Raw genomic sequence first — 14118 nt, forward strand, 5'->3', positions numbered from 1 at the left:
GAGCCGACAGCCCCCACGCTGGGTGCTCCCACGGGACACCGGTGTCCCCCCGGCTGGTAGCGAGTCAGCCCCCCGGGAGCTTCGGGGTTCGCTGTGTTGGAGCAGGGTCCCTGCACCCCTGGTGCCGTCCCTGCTGCCCCAGCCCCTTCTCCCTCGTGGGGGTGACACCAGGGGTGCCCATGGGGCAGACCCAGACCTGCAGCCCACCCTGGGACGTTTTTAAGGCCGGGCAGTGTGGGGCACAGGTCCCACGGGGGGACCCCGGTTTGGGTAACGCAGGGTGCTGTTTGGGGTGCTGTTTGGGGTTTGGGCGTAGTATTTCGATGAGGGGCTGCCCTGACAGCCAGAGAGGGTCATACTCTGCACGGTGTCCTCCAGCAGCCTTCTGTGAGCTTGCGGGGGAAAGAAACCAACCTGGGGACTCCGAAAAATGCTTTGGGGGTTGCCCTGGGGGGGTCTCCTCTCCCCCTCGGTCGCCTTTCGAACAGCTCCGGCTCATCGGGGTGGCTGCTGTGCTCCAGGGTAAAAACGAGTTGACCCATTTGTGGCTCTTTCTGCTAATAACCAATTCTTCTTCCCGCCCCAGCACTTTCCGCCCTCTCCTTGCCCACAGTGGGGGGCCGAGGGTGCCCCTCTCTGCGGAGCGGGGCCCGGGCAGCCCGGGCTGCCGGGAGGGCTCGGCGGGCATCCAGCCCATCTGCTGCTCCTCTGTCTCCCCCGTCCTTCCCATTCCCTCATCAGGAGGGAGAGGAAGCGGCTCGGTCTCCCCCGGCCGCCCTGTTTCCTCCGCCGGTGAACAAAGGGAGGCTGGCAGGCAGGCTCCCGGTGGGCCAGCCCTCAGCCCTCCCTCCCGGCTCCCGGCGCCGTCTCTCCCCTCCCGCGGTGCTGCCGGAGCTCTGCCGCTCTTCCCGGCTCCGGCCCCAGCCCCGGCAGAGCTGCTCGCGGGTCACCAGCTTCCCATCCCCACATCCCGGTGCTTCGGGCAAAGTGCTGTGCGGTGTCTTGCTCCTGACGGACCCTCCCCAGCAGCAGCGATCCGCTGCGCGTGGGAGCGGTTCTCTAATTTCCTTTTTTTTGTTTGTTTGTTATTATTGTCTCCTTTTGTCCTTTATCGCCCCAGTTCCCTCTGCAGGCAGCTTCTGCCCCCCCCCGCCTCGGCAGGCAGCAGAAATCAAACACCTTCAGGCCCTGATGCCGTTTTCGTTGCTGAAAGCTGCCTGCGTCGGCAGTGTGGCTCCCTGCAGCCTGCCCTGCGAGAGAGGCCAGAGCGGGGCTTGGGTCTCAGCAAACGTTAAAAACGTTTGATTCCCCGGCCCCGTTACGGCGCTTGCCGATCCCGGAGCAGCATCGAGGATGGCGGCAGAGCGCGGTGCGGGAGGTGCCGTGCTCTGAGGCTCCTTCCAGAGCCCTGTGTCAGCTCCGTCCCCAGCTGCCCTTTGCACCCGTGCAGAAACCTGCTGGCGCTGGGGAGATCCAACCCGTGGTGTGCTGCGATGGGTATGTGGCGAGTCAGCTCTCCCTGCGCTGGGTTACGGATGCGCAGTGATTCGGTTAAAAACCACTTTGGAAAAAAAACCCGGTGACCCAAGGATGAGGGAGCGTGGGGAGCCAGCTTGGTCAGCCGTGCCGTGGCTGCCGCTTCTTCTGTCTGTGCCCAAGCCCCTGCTCCGTGGGGCCTGGCCCCCCCAAGAGCAGCCATTTCATCCCAGGGGCGAGGGTCGGGCCGGACAGACGGCCCTGGTGCGGGAGGGCAGCGCTGGGGAAGGAGGCAGAGAGCAGAGCATCCTCCAGGCCGCCTGCTTGGGAGATGCCGGTTGCTCGCGCTGGGATTGCGGAGGTGGAGGCGTGTGGGGGGAGCTGGGGGAATTGGACCCTTCTCCCTCCTTCGGTCCCGGGTCCCCGCTCTTTGCGGGAGGTTGTTCCTGCAGCCCATGGGGAGCAGGGGGAGCGCTGCTGGAGAGCTCGCGCGGCGGGGCGTCCGAAACAGCCTTTGACGTGAAATCTGCTACAAAGGGCTCTTAAAGAAACTAAATCAAGGATAAAGTTCCCCGATGTGTTCGGGACTGCTTGCAGCAACTGGTGTGGGGAGGGAGGGTTGCCTAGGAGCAAGTCGATGGGGAGGAGGGGTGCAGGTTGGGGGCCAGCAGACCTGAGCCCCCCTGGGTCTGGCTGCTGCGGCGGGAGCCAGGGCAGAGTGGGATGCTGTACTGATGCAGTTGGGGCTCCCGTGGTGCCCCAGAGTGGTGCTGGGGCTGAGTATTGTGTTCCCCAGGAGCGGGCTGGGGAGTGAAGAGAGCTGGTGCAAGGGGGAGCTGCCGTCTGAGTGCACGGGGGCTGCGGAGAGTGTGGGGAGACCGCAGCCACCCCACCGTGCTTTTGGAGGGGAAATGGGGGCCCATGGTCGTGCTGGGGAGCGCCGGGACGGGAGCGAGTCTGACTTGGCTTGGTGAAACGGCTTTGCCCGAGTGGCAAAGCATGCCCAGCTTGTTGTGTCTCGGAGGGAGGTGGGTTTGGAGCAAGGGGCGGAAATGCGGGGAGGAATACTAGAGAAAACTGGCTTTCTCCGGCGGGATAGCGCAGAGGGGACCGCCGTCCTTCCCCAGCACCCGTGCATTGCTGCACAGGCTGGGCGCAGCCTCGGCTATCAGCTCGTTCCTGTTGTCTGCACGGCACCTGGCGCGGTGGTGCTCTCCCTGCTGCGTCTGGGTGCTGCCACGCTCACACAGCAGCAGCAAACGCTCTGCAGTTGCAAGACGTTTCCTACTGAGGCGTGCAACTGCCCATCGGTGGGTTGTAGGAGCTCAGCGCCTTCTGCTGAAGCACCCCTTCCCTGCCTGCACTGGGGGTCCTCTCTCCTGCCAGGCCACGGCAAACGGTGGGCAGAGCCCCCTCCCGCATCCAGCTGCGGGTGGCGACGGGGGTAGGCTGAGTGATGGGAAGCGCTGGTGCAGGCAGCTCGGGCCCTGCGTTCTAAAGCGTCTGGCAGAGGTTGCTGGTGGAGGCAGGATTTGTCCTCAGCTGGGCAGCCCTGTCCTGACGCAGGGGCTTGGAGCATGCCGGGTATCCCAGGGCTTTCGGGAAGGGTTTCCCATTCTGTCCCTTCCTCCGGCTGGAGCAGAGGTGCCTACCCCACTGCTCCGGTCTTTCCCTACCTCTCCTCGGGAAGCCGGCTCCGTGCAGGAGCCCCTGGGCAATGGCTGTGCCGAGGATTGGTACCCCAGGCCAGAGGGGATGGAGGGGGTGTGGGTGGGGCTCTTCCCCCCCCCCCCCCCGGCAAAACCTAAACCTGCAGGTTTATCTCAGAGGCTGCCTCTGCCTGCCTGCTCCAGCGCCGCTCTCCACCGCCTCTGCCCGCCCAGGGGGGACCGGAGCCAAGTCGCACGTTGCAGCCGGCGTCTCCCGGCTGCTGCCTGCCAAGTGTGGCAGAGACCTGGCAAGGCCGTGCTGCCTGCCCGTCCGGAGCTGGGGCTGCTCTCCAGAGCCCCCTGCTCCGTCCCACGACTGCTGCAGCCCCGGCCACAGAGCTTCGTGCTCTTCCTCGCTGTGGTTCCCCTGAGACCCCCCCACCCCCGATGTCCAGCTGAGATCTCCAGGAGGGTCAAATCTTTCTGTGTGGGAGCTGGGGCAGGTGGGTCTCTGTAACCCACCTCCGTGGGCTCTGCCCTCCTCGCGGGACTGGTGGTGGCAAGCAAGGAGCCCTGCCGGGGGCTGCGGCGAGCCAGGGTGTGCCGGGGGCTGGCTGCTGCTCCTGGGGCTCTGGTGGGGCAACTGCTCCTGCCAGGGGATGCTTTGCCTCTGTAATAGCTTTAAGATCTTGTTATCTCCTTGCTCGGGGATGGCAGGGATGACGAAATGGTTGCTCATACTTGTCCAGGGCTGGAGAAATCTCCTGGGAGCCTTGCGGGCAGCGGAAGTGCCTGAGATGAAGATGCTGTCTCCGAAGCATCAGAGCCTCTTTGTTTTCCCCGCTGGTGTGGTGGGGGGAGCGTGGCAGCCCCGTGCCAGGGAGCAGGGATGAGCTCCCGTGTGCGACCTGCACCTTCCTGGGCCGGGGGCAGCCCGAGTGATTGATCCCCCTGCAACCAGCTTAGTCCGTTAATCCCTCTCTCCTGCAGCCAGGGTGCTGCCCGCTCCGAAACGCTTCCCCAAGACTGGATTCGGACAGGTGAGCTCAGGGGCGGGCAGTGCCGTCTGCTCCTTCGTGAGGTCTGCAGCGTCTCTTGTGCCGCTGATGGTGCCTTTATGTTCCCCTGGCCGGGGCATTGAACGGGATGCACTTCTGCAGGCAGCGGGTGCCCCGCAAGTATTCCACAGGTCCCTGTTTGCCGTGACAAGCCAGGGGGGTTGTGCTGCGTGGCCCCTGGTTTTTTTTCCTCTGCGGGTGCCCAGGGAGAAGGGTGGCAGGCACGAGCTGTCCCCTCTGTCCTTCTGCAGCCACCCCGGCTCGTTGTGATGCCCGAGGGCTCAGAGCTGAGCTCAGGGTCAGCTCGTGTCGCGGCCAAGCGGCGCTGCCTGTGCCAGCCGGCATGGCCTGCCCCGTGTCCCTGCTGCCAGCGTCCCCGCCGGGCGGGAGGAAGGCCAGCGGACAGGAGCAGGGAGCAGTGCCAGACAGGGCTGGAAGCAGGTTCGGCAACAAGAGGTTTATCCTGGAAGGAGGAAACAAGAAAACTCCAGATTTACTATTCCAAAGTCCAGGGCTGCGGCCTGACCAGCTGAGCTGGTGCTGATGCTCAGAGCCCTGGAGGGGGGATTTTTCCTTTCTGTGAAATTAAAAGCTTAATTCCACTCCCTGACTGAAACGTGGGGCTGCTGGCCCCTACCCCCTGCATCTTCCTGCAGCCCAGAGGTTTCGGTGCTCGTTGCCCCTGCAAAGGTGATGTAGTTTTTCCCATTCCTTTCTTTCTGTTCAGTGCCTCCTGTCACCACGACTGCCCGTGTCTGCGTGCCGTTCGCTGTGGCTGCCGTCACGTTCCGAACCGGGGCTGAGATGCCCTGACTCATCTTTTGCACAGATGCATTTTCTCTTGCCCGTGGGCAGTGCCCTGGTGAAGGGAAATCACTCTACCCCATGCGTTGCTGGACAAGTTTGGTTTTGCAAGACTATAGAGCTGTTTCCAGCCAAGAAAACAGGTTTTTGGGCAGTGAAGTGAGGAGCATTTGCAGGAGAGTTTATTATCATTTTTATCGCATGTGGTGCTGGCTCTGTTAATGTGGAGCCGGAGCTGCCTTATAGGAGCAGCAACTCCACGGGCCAGCAGAGTTGCTGCTCGTATAAGGCAGCTCCAGCTCTGAGATTCCCCAAGAAGGTCAGGCAGGGAGCAAGGGAGGGGAGGAAATTCCTCCTTTGCTCGTGTTGGGGAGTTATATTTAGTCCTGGGGATATCAGCCTCGCTCAGCCCTCACCATGCAGCCTGTGCCGGGGGAACGGGGGCTGCCCTGGGCATGTGTGTTCAGTGCTTGGTGCTGCCTCTCCCCGTCGTCATTCCTGGGTACAGGAGTGATTTGGCTGAAGACCAGCAGGATGCAGCTGGACACGGGGAGGGGCTGGAGGCCGGCAGCAGCCGAGATGGGGCACCGGAGCCCTAAGTCTGTTTTGGGTGCCCAAGGATGGAAGCCTGCCTGTGGTGAGGAGTGGGAGGTGTGTTGCTGGTGGGATGGGAAGCGCCATGCCTGATCCTGCTGCCTGCAAAACGGCTGGCAGCGGTGCTGTGAGGTGGGGAAGGTTCTCCCCCCCAGCCCTCCATCTGCTCTCCTCGTCTGTCCTCGGTCCCGGCCCAGAGGAGCTCTTCTCTCTGGGTCGAAGCAGCCAGGAGCAGGAACAATCCTGCCCTGCCCCAGGGCTGCTCCTGCCAGGCTGGATGATGCCCTGGGGGGTGCTGGCGGGGGTTTTTCCCCTCCAGGCCGCCCCGTGCAGGTGTTTCCCCAGGGGAAAGGAGGCTGAGCTGAGAAACATCTCTGACTCAGGGCCATGTGAGCTTTCCCAGGGGTGACTGTCACCCGCTCAGGCTGCCAGGTCACAGCCTGTTTCACGCAGGTGTGTGTGGCGCTGTCACTGTGTCACCATCATCTCCCTCCCTCTCTCCCCAGGTATGCTGGAGGATGGGAAGAAGTTTGATTCCTCCCGCGACAGGAACAAGCCGTTCAAGTTCGTGATGGGCAAGCAGGAGGTGATCCGCGGCTGGGAGGAAGGAGTCGCTCAGGTGCCCGGTGCTTCTCCGCCTCGCGGTCTCCCTTGCAGGGCTGTGCAGAGCTGTGCGCCTGGGGAGCTGCAGCGTGGGCAGAAATCACTGTGTGCAGCTTGTTCTCTTATTTTATTTTTTTTATTTTATTCCCCTGTGTTTTCCACCCCTCCGCCCCCACAGCGCTGGGAGGTGTGGGTGTGAATATCACCTTCTGCATTGCCACCTGCCAGATGGCAGGAATGGAGCAGGGCCGGGCCCCAGGAACACCTACAGCACGTTGGTGACTCAGCGGTGACATTTCTCTACTGAGTCAGCTCTGAACGAACGTGGCGGGGAGCGCTCAAGCCTCCTGCTCCGAGCGGAGATGGCTCCCGGGCTGCAAAGCCCACGCGGAGGGAGGGCTGGTGGGCACAGCACAGCTTCAGCTCCTGCGTGCATGACTGCGGCCAGCTCCATGTGCCGCTGGGGACGCGAGGCAGCGCGGCACAAGGGTGCCGGTGGCTGTAGGGAATGGCGTGGCATTCCCTGCCTTCGCTTGTGTGAAGGACATCTCAAGCCCTGCTTCTTTTCCAGCCCGTGCTGCCTGCCTTTCTCTTCTGATGTTCTTCCCATTCCTCTTCTGTCCCCTCCGGTTTATCCAGCCTGGGTCCTTGCTCTTGCTCAGTGTAGGGAAAGGAGTGGGGACATGTCTGTGTCCCTCTTGCTGTCACTCACCCGGTGATTGTGCCCATCTCCTGACATCCCTGTGTTTCTTTCCCTGCCCCCAGATGAGCGTTGGTCAGCGGGCAAAGATGACCATCTCCCCAGATTACGCCTATGGCTCTACTGGCCACCCAGGGATCATCCCACCAAACGCCACTCTAATTTTTGACGTGGAGCTCATGAAATTGGAATGATCTGTCCCAGCACCCTGTCCTTGGGTAAGGAGGGGCAGCTGCCGGCGGGGAGTGTTGTGGCTTGGGGGCGACTCAAGGCCCTCATCTTTTGTCTCAGGCTAGCGTGGGGAGGTGGGATGGAGGTGATGGCAGTGGGGGGTATGAGAAGGATAGGGCAGGTTTCTGGCTGTGGGTAGAAGTCGCTCTCGGGAGGCTGGTGAGCTGGGGATCACCACGGTGGTGCAAGCAGAGTACCCAGCCTGGCAGAGAGGGTTCATGCCATGGAGGCATTGCGGTGACGGCTGACCGTGCCTCGGGTTCCTTGCGTTGCGTTGCTGCACTGCGGGGCTTGGCTGCCTGCTCCCCCTTCATGCCTCTCTTGCAGCCGGTGCATGGGTCTGGCAGTGCAGGCAGGATGGGGCTGTGCTCTGGGGTCTGTGGGCCCTGCGGTGCAGGCAGGATGGGGCTGTGCTTCCCCTCTGTAATCGGGGCTTGACTTCTGCTCTGAGCGAACCGTGCGGTTGGCGATGAGGTGGCCGTTTGGTGAGCGCGCTCCCTCCTCTGTCGGGTTTCCTCTGCAGGCGGCGGGCGGGCGGGCGGCTTTGTCACGCTGCCTCTCCTCTCTCCCAGCAGGTTTGGCACATGGAGGAATCCAGAATCTCAGCTTCAAGAAGAGTGCACATGACTTTGTACGGAGCTTTTCCTGATAGTCCACTACACTCATTGTATAACCTTACACCTTGATTGAATGCCTTTGGTCACTAAGCTTTGCGTCTGACTCTTCCTCCTTGTATTGTGTTTTTATGTCTTTTTAAACTATACGCCGTAAACCTCAACTCTTTTTGGGTCAAGTTCTTAATCTTATTTTTGTTCCAGGTGTAGACTACGTTTTACCAGTAGCACGCAGATGGGCTGACCTTAGATAGGAGTCATTTGAACAAAAGGAAACCCGTTAGTTACTTGTTTTGGTGCAGATCTCTATGGTGTTTTCAAACCAGAAATTGCTGCTGCTGCAAAAGCCATAGCAGAGTGAGGCTGTCGAGGCTGAATGGATGCGGAGAGCAAAGTAGCGCTAGGATTGTGTGTAGGTACCCTGCCTGGAACCAGGGCAGCGAGGGAGCAGCGTGTCTTTTCCCTGCTCCCCGGGGAGGGCGCAGCATCACTGCGGGCACCGTGGGTTTGCTCCCGGGAAGGGGGGGCTGCTCTGCCCCTGCTTCACTCTGCCATCTCACGGTGGACCTTCCTTCCCCACCCTCCCCCCCCCCCCCCCCATCCCGCTTTTGGATTTTATGTGGAGACGGGTCCATCAGAGCTCCACCACACCCTGAAAATTCAGTAGCTTACATTGAGCTTTCTTTAAAGAAAAAGGAAAAGAGCAGACAAACGGAAGGTGCTGTCTACAGGGGAGGTGGCGGGGCTGGTGGGGAGTCAGCCCAAAGAAAACGCCCCTGTCCCCTCTCTCCCTCCTGGAAAGGAAACATCAGACCCCAGTTGTCTCCGGTCTGAGCACACCTGACCGTTCTCTCCTGACACCTGATGCTGGTCATCGCCGCTTGTCTGGTCTCATACGATGCGTAGCTTCCCCCGCTGCTGTCCTATCTGCCCCCTCCCTCCCTCCGCCCTGCCTAGTGATTTGGTAAGAGAAATTGCCGCCGTTCACTTCCTTCTCCACCGCATAAAGGTATCAAGTTTTATTATTGCAATAAAAACGCTTTATGCTGGCTTTTCTCAACCCTGTGTCTTGGAGGTTTTTCCCTCGCCTGTCTGTTGCTCAGCACAGCGGGTGCCGTGCCGGGCTCACGGGGCGCAGTGGGTGCTGTGCCAGGCTCTCGGGGTGCTGTGGGTGCTGTGCCAGGGTGCTGTGCTGGGCTTGTTGGGGTGCTGTGGCAGCAGGAAGGGCCGGCCTCTGGCTGTGCTGGCTTGCTTTGGGGTGAGGCTTGGATGCTTGGCCCTGGGAGCACAGAGGGACGCCTGGGGCTCGCTGGGCTCTGCGGGAAGGTGACGGTGGCCTAGTGGAATTTGCATAATTAATTGCCTTACCATAACCTATCAAGCATTGCTCCCACAGCCTCTCGCCGTTGCGGCTGTGACTCAGCCTGGACTGGGAGCACGAAGGGCAGACGAACACGTGCTCCCAGGGTCCCTCCAGCTCTGGAGAAGCATATCGATACCTCTCTATGTATTTATTTCGGTCCTCTCTGGAGGCTGGACATTGCAACGTGCGACATGGCACATCCAGCAGCCGGCATTTGCAGGTCAGATCACCGTGGACCTGAAAAGCCTCTTGGGTTTTTTTTTTTCAGTGCCTTTCTTAGTGATCCCCCACCGCGCCTGGTCGGCGGGCGAGTCCCCTGCTTCTGGTCTTTGCTGCTGCAGCTCCGACATTTCCAGTGGCGGCTGGCGAACGTTGCGTGGCTCATGGCGTAGGCACTGCTTGGGCACCGCTGTGTGCCAGCACCCGGCTCCTCCGCAAACGGCCTTTGCTCCATTTGCCACGATCGATAACGCGGCTGTGATCGATAACACGTGTCGAGTCCCGGCTCCTGAGTGGGTTTGTTGGGAGCAAAGTTTGCGTTTAATGGGGGGTCTGGGGAGGCTGGGGAAGGCGCTGGAGGGAACAGCGGCCGTGGGGCTCTGGGCTGGGCCCTCCAGCACCCCATTTGGGAACACCAACGCTTGCACAGGGTCATGGGGGGTCAGGGCCACGCTGTGCAGATATTAGTACTACCCTTAATTGCTACTCAATTAAGCAGAACAGGGAGCTGCTGGGGCACCAGCATCACGCTCTGCCCTTCGCTGCAACCACTTCTAGGCGGAAACTCAAGGCGAGCTTGGGTTTCTCTTCCTGCGAAGCTTTTTGATTTAATTATTAACCAGTGCCAGGCGGTGCCGTGGCTTCTGGCTGGAGATAAGCCAGGGCTGGCACGAGGCTGGGGGGAGCCCGGTGCCCTCGGAGCCCTGGGCACGCAGCCCCTGCAGCACCCACAAGTGCAGATGGGGTGCAGGTCCTTCCAGCTCCGGTTCGGTGGGGATGAGGGTTTTGGGGCAGGCACAGACCCCCCCGGGAACCATCCTCCTCTGGCTGCTGTAGGACATCTCCCTGCTCCTGGCCATGTTTATCAGCGGTCGAGCCGCTCTCGTCCTGGGCTGGCTGAGGCAGCTGGGCACCGTCAGGCTAAAAATAACACCAGTAAATAAAATGCTTCCTCCTGGCCTGGCACGCAGGAGCGGAGGCGCAGGGAGCTGGGACGTGCCCGGCTGCTGCTCGGCTGGCTCCGCGCCGGCGAGGTCCTGGGCTGGTGCCACTGGCTCCGGGCCCAGCTGGGTGCCCGCAGGACCACACTCCCCGGCTCCTGGGGACATGGTGGCCCGTGGCATCTCCGGTGCTGGCAGCGGGATGTTGCAGGTGGGTGCTGGAAGGCTGGATCCCAGGGTGATGCGGCGATGTCCCATGGCAGTGGGACGCCCGGGTCCACCCCGTGCCCTGACTCAGGCGAGCTCCGTGCTCACTCAATTTTTCCACCTGTGGCGCGGGACTCCCACGGGGCTGTCACGCCTGGCCCGTGCCCCGGGGCCACCGGTGATGGCTGGAAGGGTGTGGGACATGGTGTCCCGGTCACGGCTGCGTCAGCCCCACGCGCCCGGGCAGCAAGGTGTGAGCAGAAGCCGCTCGCCCACGTGGGGCTGCTCACGGTGGGGCCCCCCGCTTCCCCCCCCCGGCAGTGCCCTTGGTCCCCAAACTGGGGCACCGAGCCGTGGTGGCCTGGGCTGGGGCATAAGGGCTGTGGTGGGGCCAAGCTGTGTGCCGGTGGTGGCACCCAGGGGTGGCAATGCAGTGGGAGGGGAAGCCACGATGGTGGCTAGCAGGGGAGCACAGCCCCACCCCTGCTCCCCCAGGATGCCCGAACCCACAGAAAGCCCTCCCAATCCCTGTCCCCATCCCCATCCTTGCGGTGCCAGGGCCCTGTGCGGCTTTGGCTTCACCTTCCTCTTCCTCACCTGTGCCCTACCTGGCGGGGGTGGCACTCAGCTGAGGCTGTCTGGCCCCTCCCTGGGCCGGGCACAGCTATAAAAGCCCAGGGTCGGTCAGAGGACGGCACGCAGGAGCCGGGAGCTATTGGCAGGTGAGTCCGAGGGAGCTGGGGCTGGGGTCTGGGGGTCTTGCCCATCCAGGGATGCTGCTGCCGGGCAGGGGGATGCTGCAGTCCCCGGGCTGCGGGACGGATCCTGCCCGGTTTCCACGGGGCTCGGAGCTGGGTCTGGATTTGGCCGCTGCACTCTGGGGTTTGGGCGATGCGTTTCAGGGCACACGGCGCCAGGGAGCTGGGCTGGACGGCACGGCTTCGCCATGGGCACAACGCGGGGTGCATTGGGGGATGGAGGGGACTGGTGGGCATTTAAAGGCAAGCGAGGAGCAGTCGGGGGGGCTGTTCCCGTGGGACATCCCACTCCCATGTCTGGGCGATGCTGGAATGGCCCCGGCGGGCGGGCGGGCGCCAGGACTGGGACCTGCCGCCAGCCAAGTGATGCCCGGGGTGCCCGTGCCCAGCACACGGCCGCCCGTGTACCAGCTGCCGGGAAGTGGCGGAGGCGGTGGCTCCGGTGACATGGCCCTGAGTCACACCGGAGGCCACGGGTGACATCCCGTCTCCGGCACACGGAGCCAGGCATGCGGGCTGGGAGGGATGCTCGGGGAGAAGCACCCCGGCCCTGAATTGGCCCATCCCCGTCCCCAGGCACGGCCACAGCAGCAGCGATGGCGACGCTCTACCCCTCCCTGGAGGACATGAAGGGCCACCAGATCTTGCAAGTCAGTGTCAGCGCAGCGGCGTTATGGGGGGGGTGAGCAGACCCCAATGGGTCCTTGTGGGGTCCTGCCCTTGGAGGGTCCCCAGAGCTGGGGGGCACAGCCTCGAGCAAACCCTGTCTCTTGGCAGGCGCAGGCAGCTGCCGGGGTGAGGACCCCTGCCACGACGGTGGTCACGGAGAAGCCGAAGCTCATCTCGGGCACTGGTAACATGGGTTGCAATCAGCTCTCCCTGTCGAGGGGCTGTCTGGGGACAGGGGAACGATGCTCACCGTGGGGGTGGTCTTAGTTGCTCAGTGCATGGGTAGGGGATGGGATTTGGGGGTTTCTTTCCCCTGGCCCATCCCCTGCCATGTCCTTTGTGCCGGTTGCTGGCCCATGGTCCCAGGGGGCTCCCGGGGGTGAAGGCAATGGCTGTGGGGTGGAGACCCCACGAGCTGAGGCCACCCTCGGTGTGTCCCGCAGCGCCGCCCGTGCTGTACCCCAACCTGGCCGAGCTGGAGAACTACATGGGGCTCGCTCTCTCCAGCGAAGAGATCCAGAAGAACCTGCTCCCGGAAGGCAGCACTGTAAGTGTCTGGGCTGGTGGTTCTTGCCTGCCCTGCGCAGGGCTCCCCCCCGTGCCACAGCATCACTGCTGAGGGGGGGGTCCCTCTGGGGCCGCATCCTGCCCAGGGAAGGGATGCAGCATCCCTCCGAGGGCTGATATGCACAGGGCCCCGTGCCCCTGCTGGCCCCGCTGACCCCCAGCTCCATCACAGGCACTGACCCCCACTGGGCCCCCCCCGGGCCAGCTGGTCGCCCCTCTGAGCTGGAACAACACGGGACTGCGCCGGGCAGAGATCAAGCCGGGCGTGCGGGAGATCCACCTCTGCAAGGACGAGCGGGGCAAGACAGGGCTGCAGCTGAAAAACGTCGACCAGGTGAGGGGGCTGGGCTGGCATGGGGCTGTGCACGGCATGGCACGGTGTGGCATGGCACAGCACGGCGTGGTGCAGCATGGCATGGCATGGTGCAGCATGGCATGGCATAAGCATGACAGTACAGCGCAGCATGACATGGCACGGTGCATCATGGCACAGCAACGTGTGGCATTAAATGGGCAAAGCATGCCACGGTGCAGCACAGCAGGATGCAGCATGCTATGGCATGGCGCGGTACAGCACGGCATGGTGCAGCGTGGCACAGCGTGGCATGGTACGGCTGCTCAGTCCCCGTGCCATCTCTCCCCTGATGTCCCCAGGGCATCTTCGTGCAGCTGGTGAAGGCCAACTCGCCAGCAGCACTGGTGGGGCTGCGCTTCGGTGACCAGATCCTGCAGATCGACGGCAAGAACTGCACGGGCTGGAGCAGCGACAAGGCGCAGCGGGTGCTGAAGAAGGCGTCCCCAGAGAAAATCATCATGGTGGTGCGGGACAGGTAAGCAGGCAGGTGGGCAGGTGATGCCGGCGGCGGTGCCGGCGCTGACCGCGCTCTCCCCGCAGGCCTTTCCAGCGCACCGTCACTGTGCACAAGGACAGCAGCGGCCACGTTGGCATCGTGGTCAAGAAGGGGAAAATTGTGTCGCTGGCCAAGGACAGCTCTGCTGCCCGCAACGGCCTCCTCACCCACCACTACATCTGCGAGGTGAACGGCCAGAACGTCATCGGCATGAAGGTAGGGGCTGTGCACAATCGGTGGTGCAAAACGCACCCAGGGGTGCCCAGGATCCGGCTGGGGGGGTGGGGAGCGGGGGCCAGAGCCGGAAGGGGCCGCCGTGGGATGGTGGGCAGAGCTGGGCACCCCATGGGACCCACATGTTCTCTCCCGCAGGATAAGCAGCTCACGGAGGTGCTGGCAGGGGCCGGGAACGTGATCACACTGACCATCATCCCCACCGTGATCTACGAGCACATGGGCAAACGGTGAGACCATGGGGCCGCGGTGCCCACCCCCACCCCGCCATGGCCCCACGGTGCCCCCCGAGGGGGCCCCCGGGCTCACGGTGAGACTGGGGCCGCGGTGCCCACCCCCACCCCGCCATGGCCCCACGGTGCCCCCCGAGGGGGCCCCCCCCCGCTGAGCGCCTGTCGCCTGTCACCTCTGACGCGATCGCTGCCATCCCGGGGGGCCGACGCCGGCGTGGGTAGCCCCCGTGGCCAAGTCTGCACGTGCTCCTGGAAGCTTGGAGGGGCCACTGAAGGTACTCCCGCAGCATCCCCAGAAGAAGCTGTTTCAGCACAAAACCCCTCATCCCTAGAGAGGCTGGTGGGTG

At 63.1% G+C, this 14118-nt stretch overlaps 3 protein-coding genes across 4 annotated transcripts in view; 2 read left to right on the forward strand and 1 right to left on the reverse strand.

The window, feature by feature from the left end:
- The first annotated feature begins 5375 nt into the window (after positions 1 to 5375).
- FKBP1A (FK506 binding protein 1A) lies at positions 5376 to 8417 on the forward strand. Of its 2 annotated transcripts, none has more exons than XM_009282741.2 (4): positions 5376 to 5624; positions 6088 to 6200; positions 6950 to 7102; positions 7691 to 8417. In XM_009282741.2, the coding sequence occupies exons 1-3, from the start codon at positions 5405 to 5407 to the stop codon at positions 7076 to 7078; spliced, it is 462 nt and encodes a 153-aa protein (XP_009281016.1). In that variant the 5' UTR covers positions 5376 to 5404; the 3' UTR covers positions 7079 to 7102; positions 7691 to 8417. The 2 variants fall into 2 exon arrangements, with proteins under 2 accessions (XP_009281016.1, XP_009281015.1); XM_009282740.2 differs by having other exon boundaries at positions 7688 to 7840.
- A 3396-nt stretch (positions 8418 to 11813) lies between these two features.
- On the forward strand, positions 11814 to 13772 carry SDCBP2 (syndecan binding protein 2). Its single transcript, XM_019473002.1, has 7 exons — positions 11814 to 11867; positions 11995 to 12070; positions 12330 to 12433; positions 12626 to 12787; positions 13108 to 13283; positions 13349 to 13520; positions 13677 to 13772. Exons 1-7 carry the CDS (start codon positions 11814 to 11816, stop codon positions 13770 to 13772), a joined length of 840 nt encoding a protein of 279 aa, XP_019328547.1.
- Positions 13773 to 14099: 327 nt separating this feature from the next.
- The window catches only part of SNPH (syntaphilin), an 11203-nt gene continuing 11184 nt past the window's right edge, over positions 14100 to 14118 (reverse strand). The window contains exon 6 of the mRNA XM_019472992.1: positions 14100 to 14108. Within this exon, the coding sequence (XP_019328537.1) occupies positions 14100 to 14108 (9 nt within the window). The remainder of the gene's footprint in view (positions 14109 to 14118) is intronic.

The sequence above is a fragment of the Aptenodytes forsteri genome, unplaced genomic scaffold, assembly GCF_000699145.1.
Source record: "Aptenodytes forsteri isolate BGI_AS27 unplaced genomic scaffold, ASM69914v1 Scaffold422, whole genome shotgun sequence".
Taxonomy (NCBI): domain Eukaryota; kingdom Metazoa; phylum Chordata; class Aves; order Sphenisciformes; family Spheniscidae; genus Aptenodytes; species Aptenodytes forsteri.